This window comes from Tenrec ecaudatus, chromosome 3 (assembly GCF_050624435.1).
Source record: "Tenrec ecaudatus isolate mTenEca1 chromosome 3, mTenEca1.hap1, whole genome shotgun sequence".
Taxonomy (NCBI): domain Eukaryota; kingdom Metazoa; phylum Chordata; class Mammalia; order Afrosoricida; family Tenrecidae; genus Tenrec; species Tenrec ecaudatus.
This window is the reverse complement of record NC_134532.1, coordinates 220,379,548-220,401,306: the sequence shown is the minus strand read 5'-3', so window position 1 is coordinate 220,401,306 and position 21,759 is coordinate 220,379,548. Positions and strand designations below refer to the sequence as shown.

General features: G+C 59.4%; 2 protein-coding genes across 4 annotated transcripts in view; one reads left to right on the top strand and one right to left on the bottom strand.

The window, feature by feature from the left end:
* The window catches only part of TBC1D14 (TBC1 domain family member 14), a 62,660-nt gene extending 49,510 nt beyond the window's left edge, over positions 1-13,150 (top strand). For 2 of the 3 annotated variants that reach the window (XM_075544658.1, XM_075544660.1), the window contains exons 4-14: positions 1,553-1,671; positions 2,275-2,357; positions 3,353-3,470; positions 3,671-3,777; positions 5,310-5,390; positions 5,952-6,046; positions 7,243-7,314; positions 7,947-8,075; positions 9,857-9,966; positions 10,520-10,778; positions 11,870-13,150. In XM_075544658.1, coding sequence (XP_075400773.1) covers positions 1,553-1,671; positions 2,275-2,357; positions 3,353-3,470; positions 3,671-3,777; positions 5,310-5,390; positions 5,952-6,046; positions 7,243-7,314; positions 7,947-8,075; positions 9,857-9,966; positions 10,520-10,778; positions 11,870-11,935 — 1,239 coding nt within the window. In that variant the 3' untranslated portion in view covers positions 11,936-13,150. Of the gene's footprint in view, positions 1-1,552; positions 1,672-2,274; positions 2,358-3,352; positions 3,471-3,670; positions 3,778-5,309; positions 5,391-5,951; positions 6,047-7,242; positions 7,315-7,946; positions 8,076-9,856; positions 9,967-10,519; positions 10,779-11,642 lie in introns of all 3 variants that reach the window. The other variant, XM_075544657.1, reaches the window with a different exon arrangement.
* Positions 13,151-16,631: 3,481 nt separating this feature from the next.
* Positions 16,632-21,610, bottom strand: CFAP184 (cilia and flagella associated protein 184). The gene is made up of 2 exons (XM_075544661.1): positions 19,899-21,610; positions 16,632-17,818 (listed from the first exon to the last, which is right to left on the bottom strand). The coding sequence occupies exon 1, from the start codon at positions 21,551-21,553 to the stop codon at positions 19,937-19,939; it is 1,617 nt and encodes a 538-aa protein (XP_075400776.1). The 5' UTR covers positions 21,554-21,610; the 3' UTR covers positions 16,632-17,818; positions 19,899-19,936.
* Positions 21,611-21,759: the final 149 nt, after the last annotated feature.

Sequence of the window (21,759 nt, the reverse complement as noted above, 5' to 3'; positions counted from 1 at the left end):
ATTTCCCAGCGAGTCAAGCCACCCTGCCCTCTGAACAGACAGGGCCCATGATGTGTTTCCCCTGGCACCCAGCCCTCCCCGACATCCATACAGGGATGTTACCCCTCGGGCTCCACACCGCTGTGCAGAGGGACATAGGCCAGAAAAGTGTAACCTTCAAGGCCGCCCTCTGCATCCACAGTGGGCCAACTCCCTACAAACCAGGCTTCTTGTTCCCACTGCTCTGGCCACCAGCAGTGATTGCTGAGACACCCCTACCCCCCACCCTGCATGTCGGCATAGACACAGCCCATGTTGTCTGTGGAGCTTGTGGGCCTTTCGTGCCACAAAGTCACTGCTTGCCAGAGAGCACCAAGAAGGTGTGGTTGTGGCTGCTTCTCTGCAGACCCAGGCCCACACTCCCAGCCAGAGCTGGCCATGGTCCACCCACTTGTTTGATTGTTCCTCAGCCCCAGCAGTTTGGAACCGGGTCGCCAGGTTGACTAGTGAGTTCGTGACTGGCCTGCCTGGGCCTGGGCTTCCCTCTTGGACAAGAGGGGCCTGGAACCGCAGGGGCCTCTCTGTGGGGTGCTTGTAGCAGGTGAAGGGATTGGGGTCCATCATGCTGGTCCGCAGAAGGTGGCCATTGAGTCGATTCTGATTCATGGCCCCGAGGACAGAGTCAAGCTCCCTCAGGCACCCTCCAAGGCTGCTGTCTTGGGGGGAGTGGCTGCCACGCTTTCCTCCTGCAAACCAGAGAGCTTTCCCTACGCGCCACTTCACCACTGTGCCACCAGGCTCCTAGACCAAGAAGTCTAAAATGCCACGGAGGGAGGGGCTACGCCCACTGCCCTTGCGTGGACTCGGACTCTCTGTGACCCTGAGGGTCCAGATAGACTGCACTGTAGGGTTTCTGAGACTGAATCTGCACTTACTGGGCAGCCAGGATCCTCTTCCTCCTGCAGCACCCCTGGTGGGCTTGAACCTCTGACTTTATGCTTTGCAGCCCAGCATCTACCCCACAGCGTCTCCAGGCTCTCTGAGACTGGAGGAGGTGGGAGAGAGGTTAGACATGCACGTCTCAGGAGGAAGTAGAGTAGGCATGGTCCAGAGATGGGCGGTGCTCTTACCCAGCAAAGCTGGACCCATGGCAGGTCTCTGGGCAGTAGGGGTGGCTGTGAAGATGGGACCCGCCCTTAGGGAGCCCATGTGGGGTAGAGGGGCTCTGGGCTGAGGTCTCAGGGAGGCCCAGCAGTGCAGAGGGGGGCTGGGCTGTGGTTCACAGGCGGGCCTTGCACCTGAGTAGCAGGAAGTCATTGCTGTCAGCCCTTCGACCTCAGAGCAGCCTCATGCCCCAGACATGGCCACCATTGGTGGCTCCCCAAAAGGTGGAGGTGGGAGTGCACCCCCACCAAGTTGCCGCAGAAGAAGGCCTGTTAATCTGCTGGGAGGCCACCAGGGAAGACCTTGTGGAGCCTGGTCCTCTGACACTAGGCCCTGTGTCGGCCTGGTCGGCTGCCCCGTCATGCTGTGTCCGGGTCATCAGTACTTGGTCACCCGTGTCTTCATCCAGGAAAATGAAGCCCAGGCTGGACGACCCAGCAGGCCGCCCTCCCCCAGGCAGAATGTAAGGAAGAGCCTGGACGTCGAGCCCCTCTCCACCACTGCCCTCATCCTGGAGGACCGCCCCCCGTAAGTCTGCACTGATCGGCGTGCTCCATGTTTGGGATGGTATCCTAGAGAGAGCAGGGCCCGGGAGCACTGCTCAGGCTAGCCAGGATGCTGGGGACGTGCCACAGTGGCCGGCCCACTGCCCTCAGGTCCCGCAGGCCCTGTCTGGTCACTGCTTTAGGCAGGCGTGGTTTCTCACCCTTAGTGGGGATGAAGAGGCCACTGTGGGTGTGTGTAAAAGCAGATGAGCCCTCAGGGCTGGCCCATGCTCCGTAGAAGCCTGCTGGGCTGCTTGGGGCTGTCGTGCCTGCGGATTGAGCAGCATGGGATCCACTGTTGGGTGCTCTCCTGGCACTCAGCATTGTTCCGTGATGCCTGTCAACCTGAGGAGGGCACCTGTCTCTCTAAACATGCATCTGCCTCGGAAAAGAGGTCCGTGTGTTGTCCATCAACTCCCTGCACATGCGCGCCATGGTGGCCTGTTTCTTTTGGTACAGAAACCTGAGCTGGGCCTGGTCTCTGCCAGTGCAGACTCCTCTCGACTCTGCATGCAGGGAAGCACGGGCTTTTCCTCTGGCGCCATGCACGGTTTAGAGTGACGACAGCCCTTTGTTTCATGTCTAGCAACCTCCCCGCAAAACCGGCCCAGGAGGCCCAGCGGCACCGGCAGCAGTACGAGGAGATGGTGGTCCAGGCCAAGAAGCGAGGTACCAGAGGGGTAGTGCCCACTGGGCAGGAAGCTGGGCCGGGGGTGGGGGTGGTGCCCGCTGTGTGAGAGGCCAGGCCAGGTGTCCTGGCACCTGGTTTGAGAGAGGAATGCTCTGAGGATTTGAGACGGGCTGTTTTCCACTGCCCTCCCGGTGCTCACTCAGGGTGAGCCCCTGCGGCTTCCCAGGGAGAGGCAGTAGATAGGAGGACCAGGCCCAGAAGTTCCACCCACCCTGCTGGCCACTGGTCCGGAGGGGCGGGGTGCTTACGAAGCAATGTTTTCACGTCACATGGAGAGGATGTGGGGTGATCCACTCTTACTTCTAAACCAGACAGTCCATGGAGCTGCCAGGACTCAGCCGGGCCAGGTTAGCACCATCCTGTCTAGCTCCCCTGAGAGCCTGCAGGGCGGGGGGCGGGTGTCTCAGTCTGGGAAGATGCAGGGACGGGAGAGGAGGCACACCGGGATTTAGAGATGAAGGCCCTGATATGTCCCCTCCTCAGAAATGGCTCCAGAGAAGAGTGGGGATGGGAGCAAGTACAGAAGGAAGGGGGAGTGCAGAGGCAGGTGGCAGGGAGGCAAATACGGGCTTGGGTGCAGAGGAAGGGCAGGGCAAGGCGAAACGGGCAGCACAGGATGAGGGACGAGGGGGTGGATGGAGGTGAAACCCCTGGGATAGGTGGGGGCTGCAGGCGGCAAGAAGCCCTGTTCTGGCATGATGCCTTTGCTTCCAGGAGACGAGGAGGGGACTCAAAGACTGTGCTAGCTGCTGGCCCGAGGGGGAGTGCTTTGGATGGGGGCACAGGGGACATGCCAGGCCCTCTGATGGCGTGGTGATGGCGACTGAGTTGTGTGCAGATGGAGCAGCATGACCTGGGTTTGCACGGTCCTGGCCATGAGCACCAGGCTGAGCACTAGCCCTTGGCACCCTTTGGTGTGCCCGAGTCAGTGGCTGATCCCGTGGCACACCTGTCACCTCCTTGCGGTGTCTAGAGCTGAAGGAGGCCCAGCGGCGGCGGAGGCAGCTGGAGGAGCGGTGCCGGCTGGAGGAGAGCATTGGGAATGCCGTGCTCACTTGGAACAACGAGATCCTGCCCAACTGGGATACCATGTGAGGCCCCCGCCTCCCCATCCCCCAGCAGCCCTGTCCTATGAGATGTCCTGGGCGCAAGCCAGGAGTCTTCAGTACCCCTCCCTGGAGGCGGGCCTGGGACTCAGAGCAGCTGTTGCTGGCTCCCCAGCCAGGACTGGGCCTAGATGGGCTGGGTCTGATCTTGGGAGACAGGATCCCTGCCCTTGCTTCCTGCCCAGGTGGAGTGCTAGAAAAGTCCGGGACCTCTGGTGGCAGGGCATCCCGCCCAGTGTGCGCGGCCGCGTCTGGAGCCTGGCTATCGGCAACGAGCTCAACATCACCCACGGTGAGCCGGCATGCCCACTGGGAGAGCTCCTTCACTGCTTCAGGTCCTTGCCCTTGGGCAGTGGTCCCTGGGACTCACAGCTCAGGCGCCCAGGTCTAGCCACATGTTCCCATCAGAGCTGACTGAGGGTGGTCCTTCTCTCTGCCAGCTCTCTGTAGGGTACTGAGCTTAGGCAAGGTCCTCAAAGGTGGGCGGTCCTCGAGAGCGGGTTAGGAGTCCTCTAAGGTGGCCAGTGGTCTTGGTGGAGGAGGAAGAGGAGTGCCGTGTGGTTGGTTCTGACCCACAGCTACTCCATGCGCAACAGAACGCAACCCTACCGGGCCCGGGCCCTCCTCTTAGCACTGCTGTGGGTGAGCCCACCATGGCAAGGCCTGTGCCTCTTTCTGCTGCCCCCCTGCTGTACCAAGCATGGCATCTTCGAGGGTGGGCGCTGGAGTTAGAGCCATGACTAGAGGAAGGCCGCCTCTCTTGGGGAAGGTCTTGGTCTCCTTTCCACATTTGTGGGCTCAGTGATCCTCAGTCCTGGGAGGTCTTTCCCTGGGTCTAGGAGGTTCCCAGTACAGGCGCCTTGACTCCAATGGTCAAGCTCTGCTCTCAGCTCTTCTTTCTTGGTGAAGAGTTTCCTCTCCTTCGGGAAAGTCCTGGTCTCCTTTCAGCATCTGCGGGCCCAGCATTCTTTGGAGAGCCCTATGTGTCTTGATCATCAGTCTGCCCTGGGCCTGGGAGGTTCCCAGCGTAGGGGCCCCGGGTCCAAAGGACATGCTCTACTCCCAGCCCTTCTTGGTGGCAGGAGATCCTTCTCTCTCCACTTGCCTGCCTCTCCCTTTATCGTGCATAAGATGAAAACTGTTAAAAAAATAACAAAATAAATTAAAAAAAGAAAGACAACTGTTGCCTCCCCTCCTGGGGGCCTTCTGACCCAGGACCAGGTGGTGGGGGTACGGTCCTGTAGCCTCCCCGGCTTGATCCATCCGAGCACACCACGAACACGGCCATGGCTGCCACACAGCTGCTGAGCCACTGAGAACCAGGGCCCAGCCAGGGCCCCCTTCCAGGAGACTGAGCCAAACCACGACTCAACCACAGATGGTATTTGCTTGAGCCTTGTTCTCAGGCTTGGTTTGACCTCATCTTCCTTGAGGCATGGCCTGTGCCCAGGAGAAAGAGTAGCTGTCCAGAGTGGCGCCCTCACCCCGACTCTCATGTGAGCCCTCCCTGCCCCCTCTGCTCTGGCACCTGGAACCCACCTGAGAGCTGTGCCTGCTGAAGGACACTTTGTGGGCTCACTTCACCTCAGCTCAGCTGCCTTTTAGGCCAGGACTTTTGCTGCGAGCACCAGACATGGGTCCCCTGCCCCTCTGGCAAGTGTCCAGCCCTAAGTCTGGTCCCCTTGGTGAGTGTCCAGCTCTCAGCCCCTGGACCACCCCTGCCTGCCCCTGCGCTGCAGCCACCTGCGCTGCTCCCTGCGCCCTTGGCCCGGCTGCACTGAGTGTGCTGCCCGCGTTAACTGAGGCTCCATTCTCTGCCCATAGAGCTCTTTGACATCTGCCTGGCCCGAGCCAAGGAGCGCTGGCGGTCCCTGAGCACTGGGGGCCCGGACACGGAGAGCGAAGGTGCGTCTGGCCAAGCCTGTAGTGGGGGAAGCTCTGACCTCTGCCGAGCTCCTGTGGCTGAACTGCAGAGTTCACTCTATGGCAGAGGTGCCGGCTATGTGTGCGTGGGGGGCCTCGTAGGGTAGAGGAAGCTTGTGTGGGAAGCAGCCATGCAGCCCTGACTGGGCTGTCCCAAGAGCGGGCAGCTTCTTGCAGAAAGAAAGCGAGCAGGCATGCTTCTGGAACCCACCGCCTGCCTGTCGAGGAGGGGCTGCGTGCCACTGGGACTCAGGAGTCACTAGGGCGAGCCTGGGCTCTGCAGTCACGCTGCTGCCACTGTGCACCAGGTGTGGTTCTTCAGTTCCGAGCCCAGAGTCCCACAGGGGCACTTTGCCCATGTGCTTACTGCTCTTCCTGCCTACTTGCTGAGAGGTAAAGTTAGGTGGCACTCTAATGCCAGGCCAGACATGGTGGCTGCAGCTAGTACCCTCCAGACAGGCCCTGTAACCTCAGTGCTTCGTGGCTGGGAGCGGCTGGGTGTGTGTGCCCGTCACCACCCGTGACTCCGTTGCTTCTCCACAGATGCTGGCTTCCCAGCAGCTGACCGAGAGGCCAGCCTGGAGCTGATCAAACTGGACATCTCCAGAACATTCCCCAGCCTGTGCATCTTCCAGCAGGTGGGCTCGCCCAGGTCACAGTGTACATTCCAGTCACAGTGTGCAGTGGCGTGGCCTGGGTTACAGCGGGCGGCACGGCACAGTCACAGTGTGAAGTGGCACGGGACTGGGTCACGGTGGGAGAGGGCTAGGGGGATGAGGGGGAGACCTCACTGGTGATGCCGTGAGACTCTGGAAGGGCTCGGACATCAGCATCTCTCTGTCTTCTTTGAAGGTGACTTGCTAAGTTCCCTGCAGGGTAAGCACAGCCCTCGGCTATGAGCCAGCTGCCTACTCAGCACGGGCACTGACTAAGCTCAGGCACTGCTCTGAGCTGGCATGGGCAGGGGGCACTCCATGCCTGAGGGAGAGCACTCAGTGCTGCTGAGAAGTCACCAGTTGGCCAGGCGTTGGGCAGGGACAGCCGCAGACCGTGCCAGCATGTGGGGCAGGAGATAGAGCATAAGATTCAGGAGGAAGCCCGCCCACTGGAGTGGACATGGTGCCCAAGTAGCCGACCCCCACAACCAGGGTGTCAGCCTGTGGGCCATCCTGCCCTCCTTGCCACCCCAGCACTCCTTGGACCTGCCTGCTCTGGTGCAGCCTAGTGGTGGTGTCATACTCTCACTTCTGGACCCCGAAGTCTACTGGCATGTCCCTGGTCAGGGGCTTCCAGGAAGGGCACAGGTAGCTTCCTGGTCTGTGTCTTTGAGGACAGTATCTGGCCCCTGACTCTTCCTTAGGCCTTTCCTGGGGCCCTCCTCCCCCAGGGTGGACATCTTGGGACTGCACCCTCACCCCGAGCAGCCATCTCTGGGACAGCTCTGTGGAGTGGCAGGACTTAGACTGCAGGCATATTTTCTAAGCATTTAAGTAGAAAAACAAGAGGAAACTAGGTCAGGAGGAGTGAGTTGGGGATACAACAGGCTCTGATAAGACCACCCACCAAACCCCCAAAGAACTGCCCTGGAGGGCAGATTGGCGCTGCCCCCGTGGGCTGCTGTGGCCACCACTTCACGGAGAATGAAAGCCTCTTCCCTGCTGACCTGTGTTTGGAGCCCAGGGGGACCGCCTGGGCTCTCCTGCACGGCACACAGCCGAGTCCAGAGAGAGGCCTGGACACGGTGGTGTCTCAGTGGAGGGGCAACCATGGGTGGGTTGCGAGCTGTGGCCCACGCATATTCATATGCGTGTGTTTTGCTGTGTTGACTTTCTAGGGCGGCCCGTACCACGACATGCTGCACAGTGTCCTGGGGGCGTACACTTGTTACCGGCCGGACGTGGGCTACGTGAGTAAGGGACCCATGGGGTGATGTGTATCTGATGCATGTATGTATGGTATAAAGGTTGTGTCTATCTGTGTGTGGTCTGTACATGTGTGTGGGATACGAGTGTGATGTATCTGTGTGATGCATGTGTGTACTGTAGAGGTCATGTCTCTGTGGTGTGGGGGTGTACATGTGTGGTTGTGGATAGGTGGTATTTTGTGTGGGTGCACACGTGTGTAATATGTGTGTGTACATGTATATAGTGTGAACTATGTAGAGCATGTGAGGTGTGTAGACTGTACCTGTGTGGTTTGTGGGTCTGCATGTTTGTGGTGTGGGTGGGCATACGTGTAGTATGTTGGTACATGTGTGGTGTATGTGTGGTGTGGTGGTGCACACGTATGCACTGTGAGTACTGTGTATGTGGCATGTGGCTTCGGGTGGAGCAACCGCAACTGGACACGTATACTCAGGGTTCCCAGATGGTGTGCACAATGACTCCCAGATGGTGTGCACAATGGGCTCGCTGGGCAGGGGCAGAGCAGCTGGTCCTGTCCTGGTGGCTGCTGTACTCAGGAACTGAGCATGCGTCCAGACTGGGGGGCATTGGCCACAGGGCTCTGAGTGGCTCCCTCCACCCCACCCGCCCCCAGGTCCAAGGTATGTCCTTCATCGCTGCCGTATTGATCCTGAACCTGGACACGGCAGACGCCTTCATCGCCTTCTCAAACCTCCTGAATAAACCCTGCCAGATGGCATTCTTCCGTGTGGACCACGGCCTCGTGAGTACCCTCTGTGGGTGGGTGTGAGTGAGTGTGGGTGTGCTTACCCGTTAGGTGGCACTTTTCCCCTGTGGACCACGGCCTTGTGAGTGTGCCCTCGTGATGTGTGTGGGCACACCCCATCAGGTGGCGCTCATGGACGACAACAGCCCCGTGAGTGCCCTGTGTGTATGTGCCTGGTACCCCTGTCAGATGGTGGTTTGTGTGTAGGCCCTCTGGTGTGGCACATGCCATGGCCGCCTCTCTGCAGCGCATGGTGGAGGGTGGCAGTGCTGTCGGGCAGCCCTGTGGGTTTGTGGTGACGTGGATTTCAAGCTGAGTGACGACTAGTGAACATGTTTGTTGAGCCCTGTGGGCAGGCGAGTCTTCCTGAAAACCCGCTGTTTAAACGAGGGCAGAGGGGGCTCCTGCATAAACATGCCCACGCACCCCGACATTGGTAGAGGAAAACCCAGCCAGTCGCCCATGTGGGTTTTGTCCCGAGAGAAGTCCTGACATTGTGGTGACTTTGTGTGGAGGACAGCGTGCAGTGACTGCCCCCCACTACCCAGCATGCTGCTGGGGGCGTCTGCTTGTGCATGTGTGGATACGGGCTCACTCTAGGGGTCCCTCGGTCCCCAAACCCATGCTCTGAAGCCCCAGGACTCAAGTCTATCTGCTTTTGTTGTCCGCTAATAGACCCTGGCCTTTACTTGAGAGCTGAGGCAGCGTGTGCGTCTCTGGGCGGTGGGGTGGTAGTGGTGGTGCATGTTGTGTGTGGTTTGTGGTTTGGATATGAGTCTCAGAAACTGGGGGTGTTTGTGTGCGTGGGGTGGGGTGTGTTGGTGGTCCAGGTCCCAGTCTGCTGAAGCTGTTGGGGGCTGCTAAGCCATTCTCCTTCAGCCCTCCACGTGCACTCGGATCAGAGTCCTTGGAAACTACCACTTGGCCAGTGGCTGTCAGCAGCCCCACTTCACCCTCTGTGCCACCAGCCTGCTGCCGTCGAGCCAGCACTGGGGTGGAGCAGAATGCCTTGTGGTTTCCAAGGCTGCTGCTTGTGGCCTTGGCCCCAGAGCAGCTGGTGGGTTTGAAGAGCTGACCTCCTAGTTCTTTGCCGAGCGCCTTACCCATGATGCCACCAGAGCTCCAGGAAATGGGGGTTGTGTGTGGAAGAGAGGCCCGTCCTCCTGCCAACGCCTGGGGCCAGTCTTGGTAGGCAGTCACACCAAGAGGATTTCTGTGGAAGCGGTCAGCTTTGCAGCCCTGCACAGAACTTTGGAAGTCAGCATGTCTGTGGAAGGGTCCTGGCAGAATGGTGGGCACTGTTCACAGCATCCGTGTGAACAGCGTCCCCAGCCTCTGCCCTCCAGAACCCAAGCCTGCCCCCCACAGTTGTGACCCATCAAAAGTGGGGTGTTTACCAGGGTCCCTGAAAACAAAGTCATTCCTCTTAAGAGACAGTGTCTCAAAGATAAGTCGGTGAAGGGGGGCACTGAGCCTGTGTAGCCCCTGCCCCAAGCTTCCCCCACTGCTTGCAGAGTGCTGGCGGCCTCCCCTCAGACCCTGCCGCAGATGCGGGGAGAGGATGGTAGCTCTGCTTCCTCCTGCGAGTGGGGCAGGCGGGGTCAGGGATCCTGTCGGAAGAGGCAGAGGTCGGGCGAGGCGGCCGGAGCGGAGCACTTTGCACGGGTGGAGCGTTATGGCTTGGCTGTGCCCGCAGCCCTGGGGGATAGAGCGTCTGGGTTCCCTGGCGTCAGGGCAGTGGCTGCCCCCTCTTCATGGCTGTTTCCATTGTCTCCCAGATGTTGACGTATTTTGCTGCATTTGAGGTATTCTTTGAAGAAAATTTGCCCAAACTATTTGCTCATTTCAAGAAGAACAACCTAACTCCAGACATCTACCTAATTGATTGGTAAGCCTGAGTCTTCCAAGTTCCCAGAGTATCGGCCCACCTGCCCCTGCCCCCTGCAGTGTCTTTTAGGCTCCAGGGGCCCTGGCCCTGTCATGCACCCTGCCCGTCTCCCATACCCTGTGGCTCCTGTAACAGCCCTGCTGTGGTGACTCAGCGCCTGATGCTGCCCACCTGACTGCAGGCTGCACTGTAGGGGCTGCTGCTGCCTGCTGGGAACCCCATCTGCGGGAGGCGTGGCCCACGGCGGCCCGGGCAGGGTGATCTCTATGAGCCAGCGGAGAGGGGGACAGCGGCCCCAGCCTGGAGCTCGCTGTCTCTGGCATGCCTCGGCCTGGCCATACCCCAGAGGGCCCACTCAGTGCTCCCTGTGCTCTGGCCCTTGCTGACCCCTATTGGACTGTGTGCCCTAGGCCACTCCTGCTTACTAGGTGGAGGGCTGGCGGTCTGACTGATGACTACCTCTGCCACCCACCAAGGAGCTGGCCCTGCCTGGTGCCCCGCCTCTGGGGGCCTCTGGGGCCACAGGGCCTGGTCTGCTGTCCCCTGTCTGCAGGATCTTCACCCTGTACAGCAGGTCCCTGCCGCTTGACCTGGCGTGCCGCGTGTGGGATGTGTTCTGCCGGGACGGCGAGGAGTTCCTGTTCCGCACGGCGCTGGGCCTGCTGCGGCTCTTCCAGGACGTACTGGCCAGCATGGACTTCATCCACATGGCCCAGTTCCTCACCCGCCTGCCCGACCAGCTGCCTCCCGACCAGCTCTTCGCCGCCATCGCCACTGTCCAGATGCAGAGCCGCAGCAGGAAGTGGGCCCAGGTGTGTGTCCGCCTGTGCTGGCTGGGTCCCCCCGACCCCCCACCCCACCCAGCCCTGCCCATCTCTCTCAGGGGTGTGCACAGCCCCGGGACAGGAGTGGGGAGGGGCTCTCCCACCCCACCTTCCCATGGGCCTGTCAGTGGGGTGGCAGGTCCACACCTGGCACCTCCTGTGAGGTGTGTGTACAGTCATGGGAGGGGGTGGGAGAGGGGCTCGGGAGGCTGGGCTTGGCATCTGGGCTAGTTTCTGACAGGCGGTGGGCAGGGTGGCAGGATCAGGCTCCATCCTGCCCTTGGCCCCCTTCCCTGTGGGCAGGCTGCTGTCTCCCCTGGGGGGCTGTGTCACACAGTGTCACTGATGTGCAGCCCTGGGCAGGGCAGCCATCTCTCGGTCCCTTCCCAGCACCCTCTGCACCTGCTCCAGCTCTGCCCTCCTGACAACAGGGCGCCCTGTCCACACACATGGTCTGCGAGCCAGTGACGGGGCCACGTTGTTCCAGGGCGAGTGGCTGGTTCCGCTGCTTTTCCATTCAGTGCTGGAGAGTCTGGGTACAGGCCCTGCAGACAGCCCAGTGGCGGCTCCGAGGGGGGCTGGGGTACAGAGCAGTCACAGAGCACACCTCAGCCTCTCAGCCGGGCGTGCTGCACTCATTCTTGGCGTCACAGATGCCCGCCCTGTGTCTGTTAGAGGACACAGGGCTGGAGAGCCCTTTGTCCTTGGCTTCTGTGGTCCAGCCATGGCCTCACATGGCCATCGTGGCTGAGCAGCTGCACTGAGATGGAGCCCACGCTGTAGCCCACTGTCTGAGCAGATGGTCTGGTGACTGACTTTCCCTAGTGAGGCTTGGCCTGCCCTCCCCCACAGGGCCGCCACACTCCTGTCCGTCCTTTACAAGGACGCTGTCAGCCTGCAGTGACACCACGGGCACCTGTGAGCCGAACTGGCTTGGGCAGACCAGGAGCTGGGCCCTGACCACCTGGCCTGGCCTCCATCCTGTGAGATCACGGCACGGTGCAGCGAGGGGCCGTCCATCCGTGTGTCCACATTCCGTGTGTGTGCACACTCACCACAGGCATCTCCTCTGACCCCAGGTCCTGACAGCACTGCAGAAGGACAGCCGGGAGGTGGAGCGCGGCAGCCCTTCTGCTCGGCGCTGAGGCTGTGGGCAGCTGGTACCAGCGTCAGCCCCTGGCTCCCTAGCTCTGGCTGGCCTTGGAAGGCCTGCAGGGACTGGCCAAGGCCTGGCCCTGAGACACGTGGCGCAGGGCTGGCGGCTGCTCACCAGTGGCTGCCCCCCTCGCTGAGCAGCACCTCATTAAACCCTGGCACCTCCAGGACCCTGGACGAGCACAAGGCTCTGGGCCACGGCACGCAGGACCGTTGCCCAGAGGCCTCAGGCATTGAGACTGACCATGGGGTGGGTCTGCCACAGCGCCATGTCACACCCACCCAGGTCACATGCGGCTGGTGGGCCCCAGGAAGGCGCCCGCGCCTGCCTGCCTGCCTGCCACTGCATGGTGTGGGCAAAGGCGCTTGTGTTCACCAGCTGGAGGGCAGCAGCAGGTGGCTGGGACGGCGCCAGGTGTGAAGTCAGCCGTGGGGCAGCTGCTGCTCCCTGTGCCCGCCCAGCCAGTGCAGGCCTGCTCTGGCTTCTGAGGCCACTGGAGGGTTTAGTCGACTGGCCCTTCCTTTCAGGCCGCCGTGCTAAGGGGTCTGGTTTCCAGGTTCCTGCGTGTGCACCGGAGGAGGGGTCCTGGGGGCTTGAGCGAAGCAGGAGACCTGCCTGTGGTGTTGCCTCCACACAGCCTGTGCCTGCACACCACCCCCAGATATGCTGGGGTGCCCCCGTGAATGTGTAGACCTCTGAGCCAACTCCAGTGTGGTCGCTGGTCTGTCCTTGGCCGTGTGGAATGTGGCCCTGGGCACTTCCCCCTAAAGGTGTATTTTCTTATTGTGCATAAGACATTCCTCCAGGGACCACGTGACACCATATGGCCAAGGTAGTGTGTGGCACATTGACCATGGACACCCAGGGACCCCAGCCATCTCTGGTGCCAAGGGATCTCCGTGGCTGCTGGCCTGTGTCCAGTTGTGGGTGGCTGGGCGTGGACCGGATGTACCCCTGGCCACAGCCCCTCACCAGCCTCAGGTGTCCCCCTTGCAGACTCTGGCCTGGTAGCTGGCCAAGCATAGGGGGGCCCTTATAGGGGTGCTCCCTGGAGGTGCATCTGGCCGCCCGGCCCTCGACCTGAGCGATTATAGATGAACAGCTCCTAGCAACACTGTACAGCCCCTTCCTCTAGGGTCAGCTGGGTCTCTCCCCGTGGCCCTGCCTGTAAATAGTGTTTATTAATAAAGGTGTGCTCTTGGTACTGCCGCCTGCTGACTTGGTGAGGGCTGAGCAGGCTGTCTAGACAAGACATCTAGTCAGGGCCCCTCCTGCACACAAACGGAGACTCAGCTTGGTGGCCTTGTGAACTGGATGGAGGCCCCATGGCGGCGGCCACCAGTGGTGACCTGGACTGTTGTTTATGTCTCAGTCCACCAGATCGCGACGATGAGCCCCCTGGGGGAGTGGCCGTGAGGACAAACACGGGACTGGCGGGCATCAGGAGCCCCCTGTGGGGAGAGTGGCCTCAGTGTCCTGCACCGCAGCCGTGGTAGTCAGTCGGGGACATGGAGTCGCTGGGGTTGACTGTCCACGGCCTCTGCACAGACCTGCCCCTGCCCTGGGTGTGGCTCTCTGCAAGTGGCCAGAGGGCGACAGTGACGGTGAGGGCTTCGGTGACAGCAGTATGAGGTGGGCGGGAAGCTGGACCTGCCTCGAGCTGGATCCAGGTGCGCCAGGTCCCAGGTGGCCCAGGCTGCCGTGGGCCACTTGGCACTGCCGCAGTGGAAGGTAGATGTTGGGGGAGACCCTGCTGAGGAGGGGCACCCGGGTAGGGCGAGGGGGCTGTGCCACCTACCAGGGGTGGTCCAGCCAACAGGGCAATGGCAGGTCACCAGAGTAGGGACACTAGGTGCTCCGTGAGCAAGGAGGGCAGGTCGTCGGCACCGCAGCAGCCTGGGTGTCCCTCTCACTCGGGTGCATGCACACACAGGCCCCAGGCAGACACAGATACCTGCTCTGCTCACCGTCTGTCCCCTGCTCCCCAGGGGCTTTCGCCACCAGCCTGCCATCCACCGGCCACCTCCCTGGGCTTGGAGGCGTCCCTCAGGAGCCCAGAGCCTAAACCCATTTGCTGCTGCTGACCCTGCTGCGGCACCCCAGCCAAGAGCCAGTTCTGGGGAGGGCTGTGCACTGGCACCCGATCCCCCTCCCTGTGTCTAGTCAGAGGGCAAAAACGCACAGGCTCCAGACCCCGCCCATGAGGATTGTTAGTGCCGTCCAGTCGGCGACTGACCCTGTACACATGGAGCCGCCATCACCCACAGGGCTACTCTGGGTCCCTCGCCCCAGTGCGACACCTCATTGAAGGGAACCTGGAAGTTCCAAGAGCAGAAAGATGACTAAGCTGCCCATGGTGACCCCACTTCCCTATGTCACATCCTGCTTGCATGGTCCCCCTCCACGTAGCCGTGGTCCCTCTCCACAGACCAAATAGTGTTTCCCGGGATGGGGGGTGGTGTCAAGTTTACACCAAGAGCCAAGTCAGACCTGATCCCCAAGCTCTGGTCTTGTTAAGTGGCCGAGCCTGTCTGCCCTTGGCGGCAGCCTCTGACAGTGTTGGAAGGTTTCATCTATTGCGAGCATTGGGGAGGGCTGTAATTGGCCGCCCCAAGCAGGCACCTCGCTGGCTGTTGAGCAAACAAAGACATTGGTTCTTTGGAAGGCGTCCTCGGGGTCTGACTGAGTCACCACCTCCAAAGTGTGAGCCCGGCTGGGGACCCGGGCCTCTCCCTCACCTGGTACCTGAGTGGTCTGGGTGTTTTTTCTCATCCCTCCCGAAGTTTAAAAAGTGAGCCGCAGGCACTCTGGGCTGGTGGGACCGCGGCGTCTGTACCAGCAGCAAGAGGGCTGATGGGAATGTAGGCATTTGTTTTGAAGCAGGCCGCCTGTCCTGCCACATGGTTAACCCTCTGGCTTGGGAACCACGCACCGAGGGCCTGACTTGCCCACTATGAGAAAGGCTCCTTCCCAGACGCCTACAGCCTCCGCTCCAGGACCCCAGTGGGTGGCCAGCCAACAGTAAACCTAGAGCTTTCAAAGCTGCTGGGATTTGATATCCCAGCTGCCCCCAGGCACAGTCTCTGCTAACAGCCCCCCAGAGGTGAGGTCAGAGTTCACAAGTGCAGAGGACACCATTCCCCAGCACCAGGCAGGCAGACACCAACTGCTGGCGTACACTGCCCACAGGACACTTCCTGATTCAATCATCGTGATACATACTTAGGACTATAGATTGATTATAACCAAAAGGAGGATAACAAAAGAGACCTTGCCCACCCCACCCCCAAAACACCAAGGCCAGTGGGCATGGTGTGGTTCCATGCACTGCTCCACGTTGGGGGTGGGAAACCTGCCAGAGGCCAGGGGATAGTTATAACACCATCATAGGCCACACCAAGTTATCAGCCTGCAGTATTGGACCCAACGTTTCATTAACTCGTCCCTAATGAGATGGCTGGAACTGCCGCTCTGGCGGGCGTGTGCTGCTGCCTGGTGGGATGTCCCCAGCCCTGCACTGCAGCCCACCTGGGGAGTGTCAACCAGGGACTCAAGGCTCGTGAGCAGCCAGCTCAGGTACAGCCCGGGGTTTCTCCGTGCCCAGAGGAAAACCACTCATGGGAAATGAAAATCATACGGAAACAATGGGTCCAGTGGACACATTAGCCTCCATGACCCTGAGACCCGAAGAGCTTGATGTGCCCAGCTCCCTCGGCCAGCTCCTATGAGATGGATCTCATGAGAAGGCCCTGGAGCGAGGGGAGAAGAATGTGGACCATGACAACACCCTGAGAGTCCAGGCTACAGCCCTTACCGAAGCGTAGCACTGAACTCACCCCATTAGAATAACTGCATGAGATCACAAGGACAGCAGTAGGGTTGTGATTGTGCCTTGGGATTGCAGTAGGTGGGCAGAAACAATGTGCACGCATTGTTGGACAATTAAGAGAGACTCCCAGCCTGAAGTCTCAAAAGGGTCCCCCTGACACATGGATTTCCCATGTCAAGGGGACTTGTACTCCTGAGCTCTCGAGGACCAGTGTTATTTTTGCCGAACCTGTGAAGAGCTAACAGCCTCAGAAACCCTGCAGAAGCAGCGCTAGCCTCTCCGTTAGGGCCCCTCTTGGTCCATACCAGCTGTGAGAGGAAGTGGGGACTGCTTGCTTTCAGGAGAACTCAGTCCTGCACTCCAGCAGCTCATAGCCACCATTTGCTCATATGAATCACCTAGTTTCTTACATTTCCACTCTGCTCATGGCCGGGCTCTTTCCAAGGAGACGAAAGCAGCCCTAGCCCGGGTTCTGCTCTGCAGTTTTACAGAGTCGAAGTGTCAGGAGTTTCCAGTCCAGCCCCTGATGACCAAGCTCATCTACAGCTGCTGTGTGTGGGGGGACTGGCCCTCGGTAGCCCGCATAACTCGGCCTGTGTTGTGAGACAGCCTCCCTGTCCTTTCCTGGCCTTGATTCCTGAGGGCCCTCCTCCCCCAAGCTGGGTGTGAGCCACAGGGCGGGACACAAAACACCTCACGTGGCACTCATGGAAACTTAGTGAGAGTGCCGTCCCAGTAACAGTCATCTTACAACTCCAGGGAGCACTGGTCAGGGACTGAGTGAGTCCAGATGGACTAGAGAAATCCAGACACACGTGTAGGTAATAGGGAACTTAATAAGTAATTGTACATTGAGATCAACATTCCAGTCCATATGTCTGATACCAGTCTATAAATTCCTCTTCAGACTCACACAACATACACGATGACGTCAAATGCAGGAAGATCACAGGCCATTGGGTGGAAAGCCTTGTGGATCCAGTGGTGGTGGAAGCATCTCAATGCTGGTGTGGGTCTCCACGTGGCTCCTCCAGCTCCAAGGCCCTGGCTTCCATCAGCGTAGCTCCATCTGCCTTGTCAACAAGAATGTAAAGCAGAGCGTATGTACTGCCTCCAGGGAGGAAGACAGGAGTTCCCAGAATCCTCAGAAGGCCATGCCCACACAGAGGCCTCATTGGCTGTGACCTGATTGACAGGCTAGACCCCACCCCTTTGCAAGTTGACAGATTATGTAACTGCCACGGGGCTCTTCCAGGGCTTTGTCGATATGCCTGGGACATAGCAACAGCTAAAGGGCTGGCATGGGCCGACAAGATTCTGTGGGTACAGAGAGGAGGGCACTGAAGAAAGATGGGGTAAGACTGCCCTGGGGGCTGTGGAGTGCTCCCTCAGAAGTAGCCTGGCCTCAGAAGCCATGACTGGGCGGCTATCCCGTGACCTCAAGCTCTAGAGTGCTCTATTGCCAGCCAAGGGCCTCAAGGTCAGCAGGTGACAAAAGCCGCCAGCTTGGTTAGTCACGTCATTGCCAAGCTCCCTCAGGGGGCCTCCAAACCCCAAGAGTCTGGTGGGGCAGATATGGATTTGGGGTTCAGGCACAAAGAACACCTTGTCATAGTGGCCAGTGGTCTCCCGTGTGTGGTTGTGTTCGGGTGGGTTAGCTTCCCTGGTGGTCTAATTATGTCAGTAATTTTGTACCCAAAGCGGTACATTGTTTTGCATAAAATTTGTTTTCTATTGTAGGCTTGTGATTCTTAAGAAATTACTCATTTTAATCTCTCTAGTAGACATTCCAGGTATGATAAACTTTAATACACAGTTAACATTTACCCTGAGCCACACTCGGGGTTACCACCAGGGAAGTTAAGAAACAGTACCATGAAAAACAGCACATTCAAGCCATGGTGGGTAGGAGGGCATCTGATGCTTGCTTCACCAGCTTCAAGGGCAACACACTTCAGAAAACACGATCCTCGCACCAGAAGCAGCTTTCAGGTGCTCCACTGCTCAACTGCCGCGGCATCTCCCTCCCGGTGGGTCCCTGCACTTAGGAATTGGGGGGTGGGGGGGGGGGGGAAAGACATGTCATCCGAAAGCAGCTGCACATGTCGAAACTCAACCCAAGATTAAGAGGAAATAAAAACACGCCCTCCCAACAGCATCAAGGCCAAGGGGATGCATTCTTCACCGGGTCTGTGCTGGGAGAACCATGGGTATTCCTCAGGTCAACACCAGGAACACTTGTCGGGACCATCGGCTGGTTCCAACCCACAGTGACCCCATGCGCAGCAGGGGACACTGCCTGGCCCTGTGCCATCCTCACCATCGTTCCTGTGCCCAAGCCTACTGTCACATCCAGTGTCCATCCAGCTTGTCGAAGGACTTCTTTTGACCACCCCTCCACTTTACCCAGCGTGACGTCCTTCTCCAGGGACTGGTCTCTCCCAACACGTCCAAAGTATATGTGACAAAAGTCTCACCCTCCTGTCCTCTAAGGAGCACTCTGGTCACACTTCTTCCAAGACAGATCAGTTTGTTCTTTTAGCGGTCTCTGGTACTTTATTTCTTAATCCATGTGCTTTCAATACTAGACATTTCAGTATTTCTTAGACTACCCCATGGCTCAACCTTTCAGCCAAAAGGCAGCAGGATGTACCCCTCCTCAGAACAAAGACCAGTGGAGATCAGACCACGACCCAGGTAGAAAGCTCAGAGGCAGGAAGGGACAACAAAGAACACGTAGAAACGGGAAACAGGAGTGCTGTCACTGTGTAAGGACGGTGATTGACGTCCGCAAGCAAAACCTGTCTGAGCTACTGGATGGAAAGTCAATCTCTGTCAATGTTCACCCAGATTACACTCCGAGCGGTTTCCTAGAGTATAACATAAACTGTGAAGGAGTTTCACCCGCCAAGCGCTGAAAATATATTGCTGGTAAAAAAAAAAGGGGGGGGGGGATGGAGTGGGCTCATGGCGGCCTGGAGGTCCCCCTGCAAATATTTGACCAAGTGCACAAGACAGTGACCGTCTGTTCTGGCTGGAAAGCACAGCCTCCTTTTTCTGTATCAGTAGGTGTTTCCTTCGAGCAGTGGTTCTCAACCTTCCTAATGCTGTGATCCTTTAGTACAGTTCCTCAGGTTGTGGTGACTCCCCCCCCCCCCAAACCATAACATTATTTTCATTGCTACTTCATCACTGTAATTTTGCTACTGTTAATCAGGTCATAACCAACGAGGCATTGGTATGGGTATGGCCTCCTGAATATTCTGGGAACTCGTCTTCTTCCCTGGAGGCGGGACACACTCTGCTTCATATTCCTGTTGGCAAGTCACATGGAGACACACTGATGGAGCCAGAGCCCTGGGGCTGGAGGAGCCACATGGTGACCCACACCAGCACTGAGATGCTTCTACCACTACTGTATCCAAAGACTCCACTCACTGGCTTGTGATCTTCCTGCATTTGACATCATTGCATATGTTATGTGAGTCTGAAGAGGAATTATAGACTGGAATAGGACATATGGGCTAATATCAGACTTATGGACTTGATCTGGGCTGGGATGTTTTCTCAATATACAATTGCTCTTTTATATTATACAAAGCTCTTTCTTATACACAGGAATGTCTATGAATTTGTTTCTCTAGTCCACCCAGACTAACACAGGGTGTGTAACTGGAAGTGGGGCCCAGGCAGAGTCTGCATGGGGGGGTGGGGGGTAGGGGTGGGGCTGAAGGCACAGCAACCACACTCCCTATTTTTCGCCTGCTCCCTGGAGGCTCCCAGTGCCCCCACCTTCCCCCAGGTCTCAGGCACATACAGCCTACTTTGAGGAGTGATGTAAGGGAACCAGTCTGCATTCGAGGCACAATGTAACAAGCTCAAAGTGAGTTTAATAGCTTAAGGCACAAGAGTTGGGAGTGTTACTCACCCATTTGTGGAAATTATGAATGCCCCTCCCAATGAGAGAGACGCAGCACTCCTCTGGCCTCGACCAGGACGCTTTAAAGGCCCTGCTTTGTCTATACAAAGGGGCTGTGGGCACCCCTCCCCTGCCTTCCCTGAGTCTTGGGCACATTACACCAGTTCCATTTCTCCGGACCCCAAACAAAAGCTGCTTCCTCACCTAGGTGGAAGTGAGAAGTTAGGAGAACACACTAGTGCTCACGAGGGGAGGAAGGCCCTGGCTTCCCGGATCTTCTGCTTGACGCCCTTGCAGGACATGGACAGCCCGGCGTGGTGGCGCTTCAGGGCCTCGAGGCGCTGGTTGAGCTGCTCTGCCTGCTTCATCTTCTCCTCCATATCCTGCAGCAGCAAGTCCCTGCCCAGCAGCCCGCACTTCTGACTGAGCTTGATGTTGTCCAACCGCAGCCTGTCGCGGGCCTTCTTGGTCTGGGTGAGGACATCCCTCCGGTGGGCCACCAGGGCCTCCAGCTCCTGGAGCTGCGCCTTCTTGGCCGTGTTCTCCGCCTCCACAAAGTGCAGCTTCTCCTTTACGTGGGTGACCACCTGGACGTTGTCGGTCACCTTGTTCCGCAGCTTCAGCAGCTCCTCGCCGCGCTCCTCCACTTTCTCGTTGAAGGTCTGATTCTCAATCTTGAGTTGCTCAAAGTCGATGAGCAGCAGGCCCTGGGTCAGGTCCTCCTGGGTCCTCATCCTAGTTTCAAAGTGCATCAGGCTCTGCCTCAGCTGCACGTTCTCCAGCCGCACAGCACGCATCTCCTTCTCCTTCTTGTCCTCCAGGGCCTGAATCGCCTCCACCTCCCGCAGGGCGGCCTGGCGCCCGCCCCGCAACCAACAGCTGCCCATGGCCTGCAGCACCACCTGCTTCTTGACCGCCTGGAAGGCGCGCCAGTCCTTATCCACCTGGGACAGCTTCTCGCGGCACTGCTTCTGGAGCTGGGCCAGCTCCTGGTGGTACCAGTCCAGGTCCTCGGCCAGCTGCTTCTTCAGCTCCTCCAGTTTGGCCAGGTAGCGCAGGTAGGCCTGCTCCTTCTCGGGGGCCTCGGGCTCGGGCCTGTCGGGCACCTCGGCCGCATCCAGGCCCTTCTTCTTGCGCAAAGCGTCGTGGATCTTGTGCTGCAGGTAGGAGTTGTAGCGCTGGCATCGGTTGCGCTCCGCCAGCAGCGCGCGGTACTGCTCCAGGAGCTCGCTGCGCAGCTGCTGCTCATGCTGCTGCTTCACCTCCTCCGACCACTCCTCGCCGCTGCCGCGAGTGCTGTAGCTCCACTGGCGGAACCTGCTGGACGCCACGTCGGCCTGGGCGTCGTTCCTCGTGCCTTCTTCCTCCAACGGCGAACTCTCAGCCTCCTGCTCCACCGCGTCGGCAACGGCGGGCAGCACAGCCAACAAGGACGCGGACCAGGACTCGGCCAGCTCCACGCCCGGGCCCTCGGAGCTGGCTTCGGGGCCCGGCCCGGCCGGCTGCTCCTCCGCCTCGAGCTCCGCCTCCGTACCTGGTCCCGCCCGCTGTTCCTCAGGCTCAGCCTCGGCTTCGGGCTCGCCGAGCGTGGCCTCGGCCTCGGTTTGGGGCTCAGTCTCGGCCTCGTTAAGCGTGGCTTCGGGTTCCCCGGACGACCTCGGCTCCGCTTCGGCTTCGGCCCCGGCCCCAACATCCGCCGACTCTTCCAGGACCTCGAGCTCCGTTGCGGCGTCTCCGCCCGAGAGCTCCGCTATCGAGGGCTCGGCGGCCTCGGCCGGCGTCTCCGGGCCAGGGCTGGGGCCCTGCGGTCGTAGGCTCGGGCTCTCCGAGCCCTCGGGGTCCTCGGCGTCGCCCTCCATCTCCGACCTGCAGCTGGCGGCTCGGTTTCCAGGGGCAACCGCGGCGAGCGCTAGGGACCCGGCGATTGGCCAGGAGTCGGTGCGGCGCCCCGCCTACAGCCACGCCTCCAGGTGCAAGACGACCAATGGAAAATTGCGAAAGAACGGCGGCCCGGCCCGACTGGACGAGGATGTCGGCTTGCTCGGCGAGGGGCGGGACGCGTCCG